General features: G+C 47.7%; 1 protein-coding gene across 3 annotated transcripts in view; it reads right to left on the reverse strand.

Annotated features, from left to right (window-relative positions):
- LOC137424448 (tetraspanin-15-like) overlaps window positions 1–15,090 on the reverse strand; it is a 242,881-nt gene that overhangs the window by 156,802 nt on the left and 70,989 nt on the right. For 2 of the 3 annotated variants that reach the window (XM_068111917.2, XM_068111916.2), the window contains exon 2: window positions 4,568–4,753. The exons of the other annotated variant lie outside the window; for it this stretch is intronic. In XM_068111917.2, coding sequence (XP_067968018.1) covers window positions 4,568–4,753 — 186 coding nt within the window. The remainder of the gene's footprint in view (window positions 1–4,567; window positions 4,754–15,090) is intronic. 3 annotated transcript variants of the gene reach the window in all.

A 15,090-nucleotide genomic window follows, 5' to 3' on the forward strand; every position in this document is an offset into this window, starting at 1 on the left:
GTCGCCGAAACCTGCAAAATACTGCCGACGCAGCAAAGCGCTCCTCACTCTCCAAAGTAAGACCCAAACTCCACCAGCACCAGGTCCACAAGATGGCGCCGCCTTCTTGTCCGAGCAAGATGAGACTCTTCTTCTTCACTTCTGAGAGCCAATAATATCGCTCAACTCTTAGTTTGCCCCACCCACATCCTACAGTCGAATCATGTCCCTCGGTGCACGACCTCACAGCTTTTCTTGACCGCCCATTTGTCTGCCTCTCGTGGGCGGGCTTTAGCCCATTAGGTCCTTTGGGCGGGGCTTAGTCCGGGAACCGGCTTGCTTGCAGTTGATGGTAAATGTTGTTTAAAGGCGGCTTTGCATGGCTGGCCATGTCAGCAAAAACGTGAGGGGAAAATTACAGAGGGAAAGCACGCACTGGGGAAAACTAACCTTAGACCCTAGCGATAATTGGCACAACAACACCCCCCCTCCCCTCGTGTGGTGAACACAAACAACCTTGAGCTAGTTTCCCTAATTACTGTACATCGATATTTCTCCGACACATCCACGGTCCATGCTACTGCCTATACAGTGCTACCTTTCCTATGGTATTCTTTCATCTATCCCCCATAAACGTAACAATAAAAAATAGGCCGACATTGTAATATTTGCCAATTTCAAGAAGAAGAAGAAGAACAACAACAACAACAACAACAACAGCCGAGATTGTGAATGACAAATGAAATAGATATATTATATGAAAAGAGAGGAATTAAAGGATGCATTGATAAGAGCGTTTTGCATAATTTTACATAAACACTAAAGATAGAAACATAATGTGATGGAATAGGAAAATAAAGTACAAGCAATACAATTGAGCAAAGTGGGAATGATAAACAAGCTTGCACTCACACATCAACCATGACTGCAGCTTTCCATTAACAGATGAAGCGGCAGTCAGCCATGTGAGAAATATATGAGCGAAAGGGGGGAAAGGACGGGAGCATAAGATATGTAGCAATCCGGAACAACGCAGCATACTGCATGGGTTTGAATTGCACTCGGAGGCACAAAAGCCATCTGCTGGGGTGAGAGAACCATGAAGCGGGCAAACAGGTTGCTTCTGACTCATGCTTACCTCCTTCAGAAACAGAGATTGTGCCAAATTATATACCCACAGGAACAGTAAATAAATGAACATGCTTGTTCAGTATGAAAGAAATGAGATTGTGGGATGGAAGAAGTGCATAAATATGTGAAAATAACTGCATGCACTGTGCTCTGCTTCTGGATGTTTCGGCAAAAGTCATTTATTAAACATGTGAGATTAAACACACAAATTGGATAAAAAAAATAAAACTATACAGTATATAAACTTACTTCGCCATTGCATTGCGATGAAAGATGGAAGTGCAGGTGGCGAATGTCACAACAAAATGACATGGGGAGAGACGGGGAAGCAAGGGCTGAAGATATGGATGAGGAAGAAATTACTAGGAATAGCAAAGGATGAAGGAAAAGAAATGTTAACTACAGTAGGTGTATGTATACAGTGGGGTGCAAAATTACAAGTCCAGTAGGTAATTTATTAATTGAGATGCGAGTACAAAAAACACTTTCAAGGGATTTCAATGAAATATTAAGGATACAACAACACTTATTATAGTAGGAAAAATACAGGCAATATCCCTGGGCACTCACCTGGTTGAATGAATGAATGAATGATCGTTTTAAGGCCATTTTCTCCGCTAGAGCGGGGGTTAGCCTTGCGGGCCCCATGACAATCATGGTTCCCTGTTTGAGGCAATGTTTTTATGGCCGGATGCCCTTCGTGACGCCAACCCTTGGTCGCCTCTTACGATGCGCAGGGCTGAATAAAGCAGTATACTGTGGCGGACACGAAAGCCCACTGGCGTGGTGACATCATTCCGCGCACCAAGTGGGCGGCGGCCACGCCCGAGGGGTAGGCGTGGGCTCAGGATATACACTGAGTGCGCAGCCCAGAGCGCGCCAGTGCTACAGTGACCTCTTGAGAATAAAGACTCTTTTGTTTAACCGCGTTGTCCGCTTCCTCCTTGGTAGCAAGTAAGTGCGCGTAGCACCGCGCTATAATACTGACTAAAGGTATTTTAAACAGTATCACGGTAATTTAAAACAATTTCTCTGGTTGCTAGAAGACAGGGTAGCATTTACAATCATACTAACATAATCATAAGACTTTAAACAAACAAGCAAAAAAAATACCTATTTTGGGTGGCAATCCCCCCCCCCCCACCACAGACCGCCTTGGACCCCGATTTTTTTTAAATACCGGGATCAAACGGAACGTTGTGGCCCTTCTCCCTCTTCTCCTCCCTCCTCACAAACTCCCTTCACGAGCACTTCCCAAAAAAGTTCACACCAAGAAAGCAGCCCCACGCATAAATGAGGGGAGGAGCGAAGCAAAGAGTGAGGAAATTTGGAGAGTTATATAAGGGTGCTCCGTAAAGAAATCCGAGAGACGAAGGGAGGGAATGGGGTATTAAAAGCATTGTGACTTGAAGCGATCACACACTTTTTTCGGGGCTTGATCGATTATTTTTATTACTCACACAATGCGAGTCGCACATTCCTGTGCTGTTCACATGAACACAGTCGCATTGTACAAGTTTAATTTAAAATGATTCTTCACCATTTAAAGATGGGGCCAAAATGAATTACAGTAAGACCCCAACATTCGCGGGGGTGGAAAATGCCGCAAATGTTGATTCCACGAGGAAGGGGGCTGAATGGCGTGCTGACGAGGAGGGGAGTGTCGTTGAAGCTGAAGGGAAAGGTGTGTGCTGCATGTGTGAGAAGTGTTATGATTTATGGGAGCGAGACATGGGTAATGAACATAGAGCAGCAACAAAGGCTGGAAAGGGTGGAAATGCGAATGGTTCGATGGATGTGCGGAGTATCGTTAAGAGAGAGGAAGACAAATGATGAATTGCGAAAGATGATGGGAATGGAGCCTGTGATGGATGCTGTGAAGAGGAACAGGTTGAGATGGTTTGGTCATGTGTTGAGGAAGGATGAAAGTGACTGGTTGAGAAGAGTGATGGAAATTAATGCAGAATGAAGTAGAGGACGGGGAAGACCGAGAAAGACTTGGCTAAAGGTGGTGGAAGAAGAAATGCGGGCAAGGGGGTTAGCAAGGAGGAGATGCAGAAAATAGGGCAAATTGTCATGTGGCCCGCAAGGCTAACCACCGCTCTAGCAGGGAAAATGGCCTTTAAATGACTGTTGTTGTTGTTGTTGTTGTATAGGTCACGTGGTACGGACGCCATCTTGGAAAAACGTTACACCTCTATATCTCCCAAACCGCTCAATGGAATAAATTGAAACATGGCTCATTGTCAAGTACTCACCATGGGGAATAAGATATGTTGATGGTGATGTCATAATTAATGTCATGTGATTATGTCATCACCATAATAAGGTGATGCCTTAATTATGACGTCATAATTCGACAAGTACAACAATTATCCGATCATTGTGAAAATAAATTCTCAGCAACTGTTGGTCTGATGGGCACTAAATTTTCACCATAGGAGCGCCTCCTCCTGTAGAATATTCTAATGATAATCATGACGTCATAGGTCATGTGGTACAGGCGCCATCTTGGGAAAACCGAAAAATGTTGCACCTCTATATCTCCAAAACCGCTGCATGGAAAAAATTGAAACATGGCTCATTGTAAAGAACTCCATATGGGGAATAGGTGTTGTTAACAGTGACGTCATTGGTGCTATAATTATGACGTCATAATTTGACAGGGACAACGCTTCGTCTGATCAGTTTGAAATGTATTGAGCGTGATCTATGCAACAATTATATTAGGGAATATAAATTTATGATGTTATCGCTCACGTGGTCTGGCAGCCATATTGCATCAAAGAAAAAAAAAATGTTCAAAAACAGAAGAGTTGGCTCGCAACAAGTTGACTGCGCAGGGTAACTATTCTATGAATACCATCTAGTTTAATGATGTATTAAGGAACAGTTTGCCTCATATTGCTGCCATTTTGTCACATGAACACATGAGCTAATTTGGGATTCCTGGAGGGTTAAATGTATTGCAATCTTCTTTTATAACTGGTGCAGTAAAAGGCCCCGCTAATGAGCTGGTGTTAACCGCTCGGAGTTAGCTTGTGACAACCAGTAATAGTTTGATGTCCTTGAAGTCTCGGCTTCAGCGTGATGGTAATCGCATCGGTGTGGTGGCATCCTATTGGGAGGTTGCAGTCCACATGCCAGTGTTATTTAGTGTTTTGTGATGAACGCCATACCACAGCACTCTTTTTTACTGTTCCATTAATGACCATTCAATAAACATGGGAAGATTTAATTTATTTTAAAAATGCTTCCGACAGCTTTCTTATTTTAAAAACGTCATGCTAACCAAACTTGCTACTTACACACGGAATGTACAAATTTAAACTTCTTGTATCATCCGACAGCGATACTGACTCAAGCGAATGCATCATGTACCACATTTAGCACCACTATGTGGTACTCTCTCAGGATATAAGAAAACTCAGGTGTGTGAGACAAAGGCTGCACTCACAATCTTGAGAAGTGGTAAGTAGTCCCGTAAGCCTCCAGCCAGTCCTATCAGTGATATCAAGAAGAGGACTAGGCCAATGATGATCATGACAACAGAAGGTGCAACGTAAGCTACATTGAGGGTGCTGTAACGACGACGTTCCACCTCAGCATAGCAACCCAATCCAAGCAGCACCAGGCCAAACAACTTTATGGGGAAAACAACACAAGTCAAAGGGTACAAAATGAGCGTATGTTATAATGTTAGAAAACAGACAAATATTAACAAGGGTACATTTCTATAAAAAAAAAATTGTAACATACATTATTATTATTATTATTATTATAAACAGGAATTTTGACAAGAACAATAACAATCACCATAGTGAGTTATATTAAGAACTGATACAATCATTTTTGTGCACTTCTATCATAATATTAACAAGTTGAACCAGCCTCAGTGGCTTTACGGTTGGAGCGTCCACTCTGATTCTGGGAGGTCGGCAATTCGAACCGTGGCCGAATCATACAAAAGACTTTGAAAATGTTATGTGCTGCCCTATTGCTTGACACCGAGCATTTAAAAATAATAGAGAACGCATAAACAACCACAACTTGGGGATAAACAACCACAACTTGGTAATAATAGCATGGGCTTTGATGGACCTAGTGACCTGCTCCTGCGTCTAAGTTCCTTGCCAGGGAACTCGCATTATAAGTACTAGGGCATGCCCGTACTATATATAAGCTAGGACGTGCCCGTACGTGGGTGCCCGTTCCTTGCCAAAAAAAAAAAAAAAAAAAAATTTGTGTAGGGGTGTGTGTGTGTAAACATCCTAGGGCGTGCCCGTACGTGGGTGCAAAAAAACATGCGTGCAAACAACAACAACAAAAAAAAACTTTGAAACCACGTGGCAGTAACGACCACAGAACCCCCCCCCTCTATTTACATGAATGGTTTGGTCCATTCGCAACGACCACAGAACCCCCCCCTCTATTTACATGCAATGGTTTGGTCCATTCGCAACGCCAAAGCGAACGGCGAACGGCTAAATCGCCATAGCTCGGTAAGTACTTGTCCGATTAATTTCAAACCTTGAAAAGGCACATCCTCGGGTCCCCAGCAATATACCTGGCAAGTTTAAAGTATATCGGACCCGTGGTTGTCGAGAAACAGCGGTCACAGACAAACAAACAAACGTACAAACGTACAAACGTACAAACGTACAAACAAACACACAGAGATTACTGGAATTATAGATAGATAATGTTTACTATCTAAAACAGTGAGGGGAAAGAGGTATTTTGGACAATAACCTCACAAACATAACCTTTTCAGCCAAGTAATCAACCAGCTGGCACACATGACATTGCTGTCTTAAGGTGCACAAGATTTGATGATCTTCGGCCCTGTATAGTTCTCCATTGGAAGCATTGATCAATGTACTATACTGCAAAACAACTAGGAGCATTGCATCACTGCTGCCCGATTGCCATTTTCATCCGAGAAAAATGTAGTCTTGAAGTTTTATGAATGTGCGGTCATCGATAAAATTTTACAATTAGTTTAATCGTCCTCATGTAAAGATGCCTCCTGCAAATTCATTCCTTTAGCCGTGAGTATTACAAGCTCCAAATCACTACGTTCTTTCGCTGCATGGAAGATTCGTGTAAATTCAGCCATCAATTTAAAGTTGCTTCGTGTTCTCGCACAAAATACGTCATTTAAGGATGTTTCTATTGTGTATTATAAAATTTCATAGGACTCCTTGATCAGGCATTTAGGAACCACTCCACTAAAGTGCCAACAGTGTTGATTGTGAATAACCCCAATATTCATGACATTTTAGGTGATTAGTTCAGACCATGGGCTGAATAGGAAAAATGTATTTAGTTTTTGACTTTCGTGACCCACCTCTGGTATCTAGCTGAAATTTTGCATATATTTAGTTCAAAAATTACTTATATAGAATTCATAACTCGTCAGTGCAAAAGGTTGCACATTAATTAGCTATGCTAATGAGCAAAAACAATAGCGCCATCTTGTGCCCATTATTATCTATCTGTGTATAACTGAATATGAATTCGAAATATAAAGTATGTATGTCTATGTAGAGATGGGGAAACTGTCCAGGAGTGTGGGTGATCGAGGTCCTACACCCCCTCCCACCCCCCTCCCCCTCACAGGTGCACACACACACACATATAAAGAGTAAGGAAATTATACAATAATTTTTTTTTACCAGAAGATGGCCATTCAAATTTTAATATTGACTGAATATGAATGTATGAATGATCGTTTTAAGGCCATTTTTCCCTGCTAAAGCGGGGGTTAGCCTTGAGGGCCCCATGACAATCATGGTTCCCTTTGTGAGGCAATGTTTTTATGGCCGGATGCCCTTCCTGACGCCAACCCTTAGGTGCCTCTTACGATGCACAGGGATACGGTGTACCTATTCTAAATCGGGGTACACACCGGGATCATTCATCCCAGCAAGCTGGTACTCAATTTGCCGACCTCGGAAGGATGACAGGCTGAGTCAACCCCCGTGGTGTTAATTTAGCGATCGACCGGGATTCGAACCCAGGATCCTAGGATCCCAAGCCGGCACCCTAACCGCTAAGCCAACACCAGGCTCCATATATAAATATATATATATATAAATATATATATAAATATATACAAATATATATATATATATATATAAAACCACCTTTAGAGGCCATTTTTCCCCACAAAGCGGGGGTTGGCCTTTTTCGGGAACCGTGGTTGTTGTTGTTTTTCGGTCCCCTATTTGAAGCAATGTTTTACAGCCGGATGCCCTTCCTGACGCCAACCCTTTTTGTCGCCTTTAACGACAAACAGGGAATTACCAGTGAACTGGTACTCAATTAGCCGACCTCGGAAGGATGACAGGCTGAGTCAACCCCCCTGGCGTTAATTCAGCGATCGACCGGGATTCGAACCCTGGATCCTTGGATCCTAAGCCGGCACCCTAGCCGCTAGCCCAACACCAGGGATTATATATATTGTTACGGACACGACTTTGATGTTATGCTGGGCCGAGCGGAATGGCCGCCGTGTCCGCACAAGTTACCCGATTATACTCGAACCTTGGCCGAGTCGCGCTACGCTAGATCAATGAAGGAAAAGGACACAACGGCTGGGATTAAGGCAACGACACAAGGGGTACAGTTCTCAAGACCTCCGGAGGAGGTTATATTAGTTCGGAACGTTTAGATTACAGGGATGAGAGGTACAGCATAGTAAGGTGGGCACTTAAACACGGTCTTATATTAGCCCCGACAGACGACAGATAAACGGGACAAAACTGACTCACACGGGGATTGATGGCAAGGAAGGCGGGTAGTCGATGGCTCAAGGTGCACCTTGGCTCAGGGACAGAATCGACCCGGTCCGGTCCAAAGATGCGGGGAGGTCGCTCAGCGCTCGGAGGTCGCGACTTGTCTTTTCAAGCTGGGGGCGCATCTGACCTCACATCCGGTAAGTGGCGGCGCATATCCGGCGGGGAGTGACACGCCCTCGGCTAGTTAGCTCCGCCCCAGATGGAATCGGTCCGCCCTTCTTATTGGGTGTGGGGGGGTTACCGGCTCCGCCCTTGACGAGGAGCTGACAGCCAGCCCCTTCGTGGTAACCCCGTGGGCGCACATGGCAATGGCGGCTAACCAAGCCGGAGTGAGGACGCACACTCCCCGTGCCGCGCCGCCCCCTCTGTTGTTGTAGTTGTTGTTGTAGTTGTTGTTGTTGTTGTTGTAGTTGTTGTTGTTTCGTGGGGAAGATGGGAGGAGGTATGGGGAGGTCCTAAACTCACTACTGGTGCCATACAATCACATTCTGGTGCAACGAAGAGTCAGAATTAATGGAAACGAGTCCTTAACTGACATAGACTAAGAATAACTAGCAAGATGTCCGAAAGTTGTCTACGTGAGATGCGGTGGACCTGGGCACGACATATAATGGGGGAAAAAGGGGAAGGTCGGTTCTACAGAGTGTTATTTACAGACAATGGGACTAGGGAATGGGGGATTGGGGATAGTTGGGGAGTATTGGGGAAATAGGGGAATATTTACAAGCGGATATGGAGGCCAAATTCCATATCCGCAACATTGCACCCTTCTCTACCCTCGGGGCGACCCGACCCGATAAATTTTTACCTACTTTAGTGTGGCACTCAGATGTAGTTCCCTCTACTATTAACTCTACCCTGAGTGCGACAGTTTTACAGATATTCACAAATGAGTAAATATGTCCCCCTGCGACGTTGCACCCTTCTCCTCACAGAAACACACCCACAGGATAACCGAATCGCGGAAAGAATTCGCAAACTAAACATACAGCCGGTAGGGAGCATTATTTACACAAGACTACGCTGATATTTACACTACGATCCAGGACCTGTTTTTGGAGGAACACATGCAGATGTTATGCATAGAGAGAGCACGCATGCCAGCATCGATACACCAACCCACGAGTGCTCTGTGGCCTTACGGCCTTTAATAATGTGCAGAGCACCCCTTCCAAGCACCAAAAGCACCACCCCATCATGTACAGTCAGCACCATCCGGTGCACCAATAAAGTGTCTATAAATCACGGTGTGGTGTCGCAGCCGGCCGATGGTCTGCCGCTGGTCTTGCCTTCGTGTTGGGCTGGTCTTGCCTCCACTTGGCCTTCTTACTGCTTTCAAAAATAAAGAAAGGCGCCAACCGCGTCCATTTCTTTATTGTGGCCGTCAGGGGGCCAACTATAAGTGGTTCACCTGTATGGCATAGGTGCCACGTTGACCCATAGGTCCATCCACGGGTGGTGCTTGGCCGCAAAAGAACTGCGGTCCATTGTGGGTGGCCACCAAAATTGCGGTCCATATGGTGTATCGATCCAGGCAGCAAGCAGCGAAAGTGCAGGCCCACAACTGCGGAGCCAGCACCTCTCTCTCCTCTCTCTCTGCCCCAAAGCCAGATCCTCGGAGGTGGGAGACAAAAGAAGAAGACAAGTGAGTAAGGTGGTAAGGGCGCAAAAGTGCACGCAATATAAGATGATGCACACTGGGGGCACATGGGAACCAGGTGAGACAGGTACGTTCCTACCGTACGCCCCCCCCCCCCACCAGGTAACCTACATGGCCCCTCCCTTACCCCTTACTGTATCCACAAAACACAACACTACCCATAAACATCTACTTTACAAATCAACAACGTCCCTACTGTCTTCCCCGTTCCTCCCATAAACCAAATTCGTCTTCTCTCCCTCCTAACCAATCAAATTTGCCATTTTCAACTCTCATCAAAATTTGCCATCTCCAACTCAACATCATAATTTGCTATCACCAATTCATCATCAGTCCCTCCGAGGGAGGGAGAGATGGAATCACCCCAATGTCTCATCCACGTCGTGATGCGTCTCACCAATCCACACAGCAATTCTCATTTCCTGCACACAGAACAAAGAAAACACAGGTGTGGAGTCATCATCATCACCACAGGTAAGTGGCTGCGTATGGTGCGACAGGTTCATCAATCCTAACTATTTCCTAAATGACTTTAACAACTTTACACTACCCGGGGTCTTTCTCCGGCCAAACCATTGGCCCTCTTACACTATGGGTTCTAAAAACCAATTCCCATTGGCCAAACTGTGGTGCTTTTCAATTTGGGGTCTCACTCCCCCGATTCATCTCCCGGTGCCCTCGCACAATTTCTGGGCTGCGGCGTGTACCTCTCCCAGCGGGTCTACCCACCTGCACACCTCCACCACTGCAGTTGCCTCCGAGCTTACCTGCTCCTTACCCTAACCTAACTACCTGGGGAAGGCCCTCTGGCGCTCTCCCCACTCGGTGCCCTCTCTGGCACTGGGCCACCCGGGTCCGTCCTCCGGATCCTCGGGCCCCATCCACAACTCTACCGGCTCCCAGAGCCCACCTGCGGCCTCACCTGGCCGACATCCTCACAGTGGTGGAGTGCCCAACCAACTACACACACTAACAGGCTACACGCCCAGCCATTTCCACAACACTAATGCACCCATTCACAATACCATTCTGCAACCGCACCACAAATGCCAATATCCAACCACAATTTACCTATACCCTCTACCTAACACTTACACTACCCGCCCCGGGTACTCGTGAAAGGGGTCCACTCTTCCCCCATCCACACCTTCGCACCATGCACACCACTCCGTACCACTTACTCCAACTCTCTCCACACACCTGTACCTGCACACCTGTGCTCTCACACCTGGTGCCACCTGCACCCTTCTCTCCCCAAGCGCATTCGCGCTGATCCACACACTCACTACTCATACACTGCTCCACACTGCTCCACACACCTGTCCAGTTGCACACCTGTGCAATCACACCTGTTCAATTCTCACACAGCATCATCTCATCTAACTACTCCCCTCTGAAACTTGCGCTTCCCAGTCGTCCCTTTAAACTATTGCGCTCCCACGTCATTATCATCCACACTAATCTACCTGCGTCCCCACTACAGGTATCAGTCACTAACTAAACTTAACGTCACCTAATGTCATCTTCTAGGGCCCTATCAATATAACCTAACCCACCCGGGCTAGTTTTCACTGCCATACACCCCATAATCTATTGCGCATTTGCCCCACATGGGAAGGGTGGCAGGGATGCCCCCCTTACCCACCGGGCCCATCGCTCACTACCAATTTTGCACATCAAATTTCAACAAATCAAAAATTTGCCAATCACTACCCATCATCTGCCAATCATTACTGCCAATCCTTGGCCAATCATCAAATTTTGTTTTTTCTCTAATTTTGGGGCCAAAACACTATCCTCATCACCCAGTCTACTCACTAATGCCTCTCGGTGCGCCAATCCCTGTCCAAAGCCCGGCTTCGTAAAGCCAAGCCATTGATGCGGGTTGTTCTGTGCCAGCGGCTGGATGCGTCCGGCATTCGGTGCAGGGACGGGGGCTTACCCGGGCCGAGATCCCACGCACCATCTCGGCGTGGAGCCATCCCCCCATGGCTCGATCTCGACCTGCCGGAATGCCTCAACAAAAAGTGGTCGCCATGACGACCCTTCCTATCCAGCCGCCCGCTCCGCCTAGTGGAGCACGGACGCGGCCGTTCAAAGCGAGGCCCAGCACGCACCGAGGGCCCGATTCGGCTAAAAGTCGCTCTAACCTCTAAACCGGTTACCGTCGATGCTTCACCTGGACGCTTACACCCCGCAGCCCGTTCCTTGCTCACACATCCAGCCGTTCCCATGCTCCTCGTACCTTTCCTTACACACCCAGGTACCCCCATTCCACTCACAGCCTTGGTCACACACCTGACCACCAAACACTTTGGCACACATTCGTTGGTCGCACACCTCACCAACACACCTCTTCGCGCCCCCTCCTCTGTGACAATCACAGGTGTGCTATCATTCGCACACCCAACCACGTGCCTCACCACCAACTCCAGCGTGCATTCCCACTCACGCTCTACCATTCCAGGTGTGCATCCTTCCATCCCAGGTGTACATCCTCTCTCACCTGTCACAACCAACTCACTCTCCTTGTCACTCTCACTACTCTCACCTCCATTCTTGACAGCGCACTCACCCTTACTCTTGACAGCGCACTCTTTCCTCATGCACCTGTCCGTCACACACCTTTCTCACGCACACTCTCCCGTTACACCCTCTGTAACACTCACCACAGGTGTGCATTCTTCCTTGCCTTTGACAGCGCACTCTTTCCCCATGCACCCGTCCGTCACACACCTTTCTCGCGCACACTCTTGCGCACACTCTCCCATCACACCCTCTGTAACACTTACCACACCGCGCTTCCATGTGCTCCCTCGCACACGCGCTACGACCGACTCATTCTCGCCAGCACCCTCACTCCTTGGCACGCACTTTTTCCTCACACACCCCAGAGTCGGACTTTCTCGCACACCTCCTTTTTCGCACACCAGACCTGTCGCACACTTCACCCACGGCCTCTCACGAACACCCGGGTCCATCTCGACCCCCAAGCTTCTTAAATCCCCTGGCGCATCATACGCACGACCATATTGGTCACCACTTACACCGGGTCCTCTTCCTCTTCGCTTCTCCTCCATCACCTGCGAATCCCTCATCCGGTTAATGAGCACATCATCACGATCCAAACACAGACTTTGGACCAATTATTTTATCTCCTCTTTTATCTCCTTCTTATCCCCTCTCCGTCGCTTCTTCATTTCGCTCATCCCTTCTTCCACTTCTTCTAATTTCTGCTTCACCTCTTTTATTCCCCGGTACGTCTCCTCAAGCTCGTCCTCCAAGGCTACCTTGACCGTTTCCATGTGCGTCCTCACCTGCCGGTCCTTCGTCTCCATTACCTCTATCACCTCGTCCAACCTCGTTGTCAATCCCTCACGTACCATCTGACATTCCCTTTTTGTCGCTATCAAGTCGTTTTTTATGTCGTTTTGTGTCGCTTTTAACTCTCCTAATACCGCAGTGTTCCTTTGAACCTGCTCCGTTAGTCCTTTTTGTCCCTCTGTCAGCTGTTCCACCTCCTGCGTCAGGTCCTCTATGCCCCCTTGTAACTTTACAGTCCCCTTTCTCACCTCCTTCTCCATGTGCTCCTTACAGTGCCTCACCTCCTCGCGCACTCCTCCGACCTCCTCACTCACTCCTCTCCTGATCTCCTCTCCCATCACTTGCATCTCCTGCCCAGATGCCACCCTCATCTGCTCCATTTCCTCCCTGTGAGCATCCAGTTTGGTTTCTACCCCCATTCTGACCCCCTCTATCTGCTGCCCCATTTGGTTAACTTCCCTTTCCACTTGGTCCCTCATGTCCCTCAATTTGCCTTCCATCCTGTTTTCTAACCCCTCTAACCCCTTTTGCATCCCTTCCATTTGATTCTCTTGAGCGGCCATTCTGTTTTCTACCCCCATTAACCCATTTCTCACCTCTTTTATCCCGTTGTCTAACCCCATAAAATTATTGTCTAACTTCCCAAATTTCTTGTCTAACTCCTCAAAATTATTGTCTAACTTCCCAAATTTCTTGTCTAACCCCTCACCGGTACCCCTCGCTTCGTCCCTCATTACCCCCAATTGCTCACTCTGAGCATCCATCCGGTTCCCCATTACCCCCATTTGGTTTCCCATCCTGTTTTCCATCCCTTTGAAATTATCGTCTGTTTTTACCATAAAGGCCATCATCTGTTTCATAAACAGGTTCCAATTCATTGGCATCTCGGGTTCGGCTACCGCGACCACGGCCGCGGCTAAATTTGGTGCCGCTACACCCACGTGCGCGACAACGCTATTTTGCGACCCTGCCGCCCTCACTGCTTCGCTCTCCTCCTGTCCCTCATGTCCCTCAATTTGGTCCTGGATCGACCCTGCCTCACTCTCCTCTACCGGAACCCAGCTGTCTTGATCCGCCATAGCGCGACTTTCAAAATTTGGGTTTTTATTTTCGTAAAACAAAATCAAATTTCGCCGTTATAATTTCGAGCGCGGGAAACGCGCTCCGGATCGAATTCTACCTCCCAACACCAATTGTTACCCTAGTGGTACAATTGGTGTTCCAAAATTTGGGCCTAACAAATTTAGTCCCAGGTCCGAATTCCACTCCTCGACACCAATTGTTACGGACACGACTTTGATGTTATGCTGGGCCGAGCGGAATGGCCGCCGTGTCCGCACAAGTTACCAGATTATACTCGAACCTTGGCCGAGTCGCGCTACGCTAGATCAATGAAGGAAAAGGACACAACGGCTGGGATTAAGGCAACGACACAAGGGGTACAGTTCTCAAGACCTCCGGAGGAGGTTATATTAGTTCGGAACGTTTAGATTACAGGGATGAGAGGTACAGCATAGTAAGGTGGGCACTTAAACACGGTCTTATATTAGCCCCGACAGACGACAGATAAACGGGACAAAACTGACTCACACGGGGATTGATGGCAAGGAAGGCGGGTAGTCGATGGCTCAAGGTGCACCTTGGCTCAGGGACAGAATCGACCCGGTCCGGTCCAAAGATGCGGGGAGGTCGCTCAGCGCTCGGAGGTCGCGACTTGTCTTTTCAAGCTGGGGGCGCATCTGACCTCACATCCGGTAAGTGGCGGCGCATATCCGGCAGGGAGTGACACGCCCTCGGCTAGTTAGCTCCGCCCCAGATGGAATCGGTCCGCCCTTCTTATTGGGTGCGGGGGGGTTACCGGCTCCGCCCTTGACGAGGAGCTGACAGCCAGCCCCTTCGTGGTAACCCCGTGGGCGCACATGGCAATGGCGGCTAACCAAGCCGGAGTGAGGACGCACACTCCCCGCGCCGCGCCGCCCCCTCTGTTGTTGTAGTTGTTGTTGTAGTTGTTGTTGTTGTTGTTGTAGTTGTTGTTGTTGTTGTTTCGTGGGGAAGATGGGAGGAGGTATGGGGAGGTCCTAAACTCACTACTGGTGCCATACAATCACATTCTGGTGCAACGAAGAGTCAGAATTAATGGAAACGAGTCCTTAACTGACATAGACTAAGAATAACTAGCAAGATGTCCGAAAG

The sequence above is a fragment of the Myxine glutinosa genome, chromosome 4 (assembly GCF_964187855.1).
Source record: "Myxine glutinosa chromosome 4, kmMyxGlut1.1, whole genome shotgun sequence".
In the NCBI taxonomy this organism is placed as follows: Eukaryota; Metazoa; Chordata; class Myxini; order Myxiniformes; family Myxinidae; genus Myxine; species Myxine glutinosa.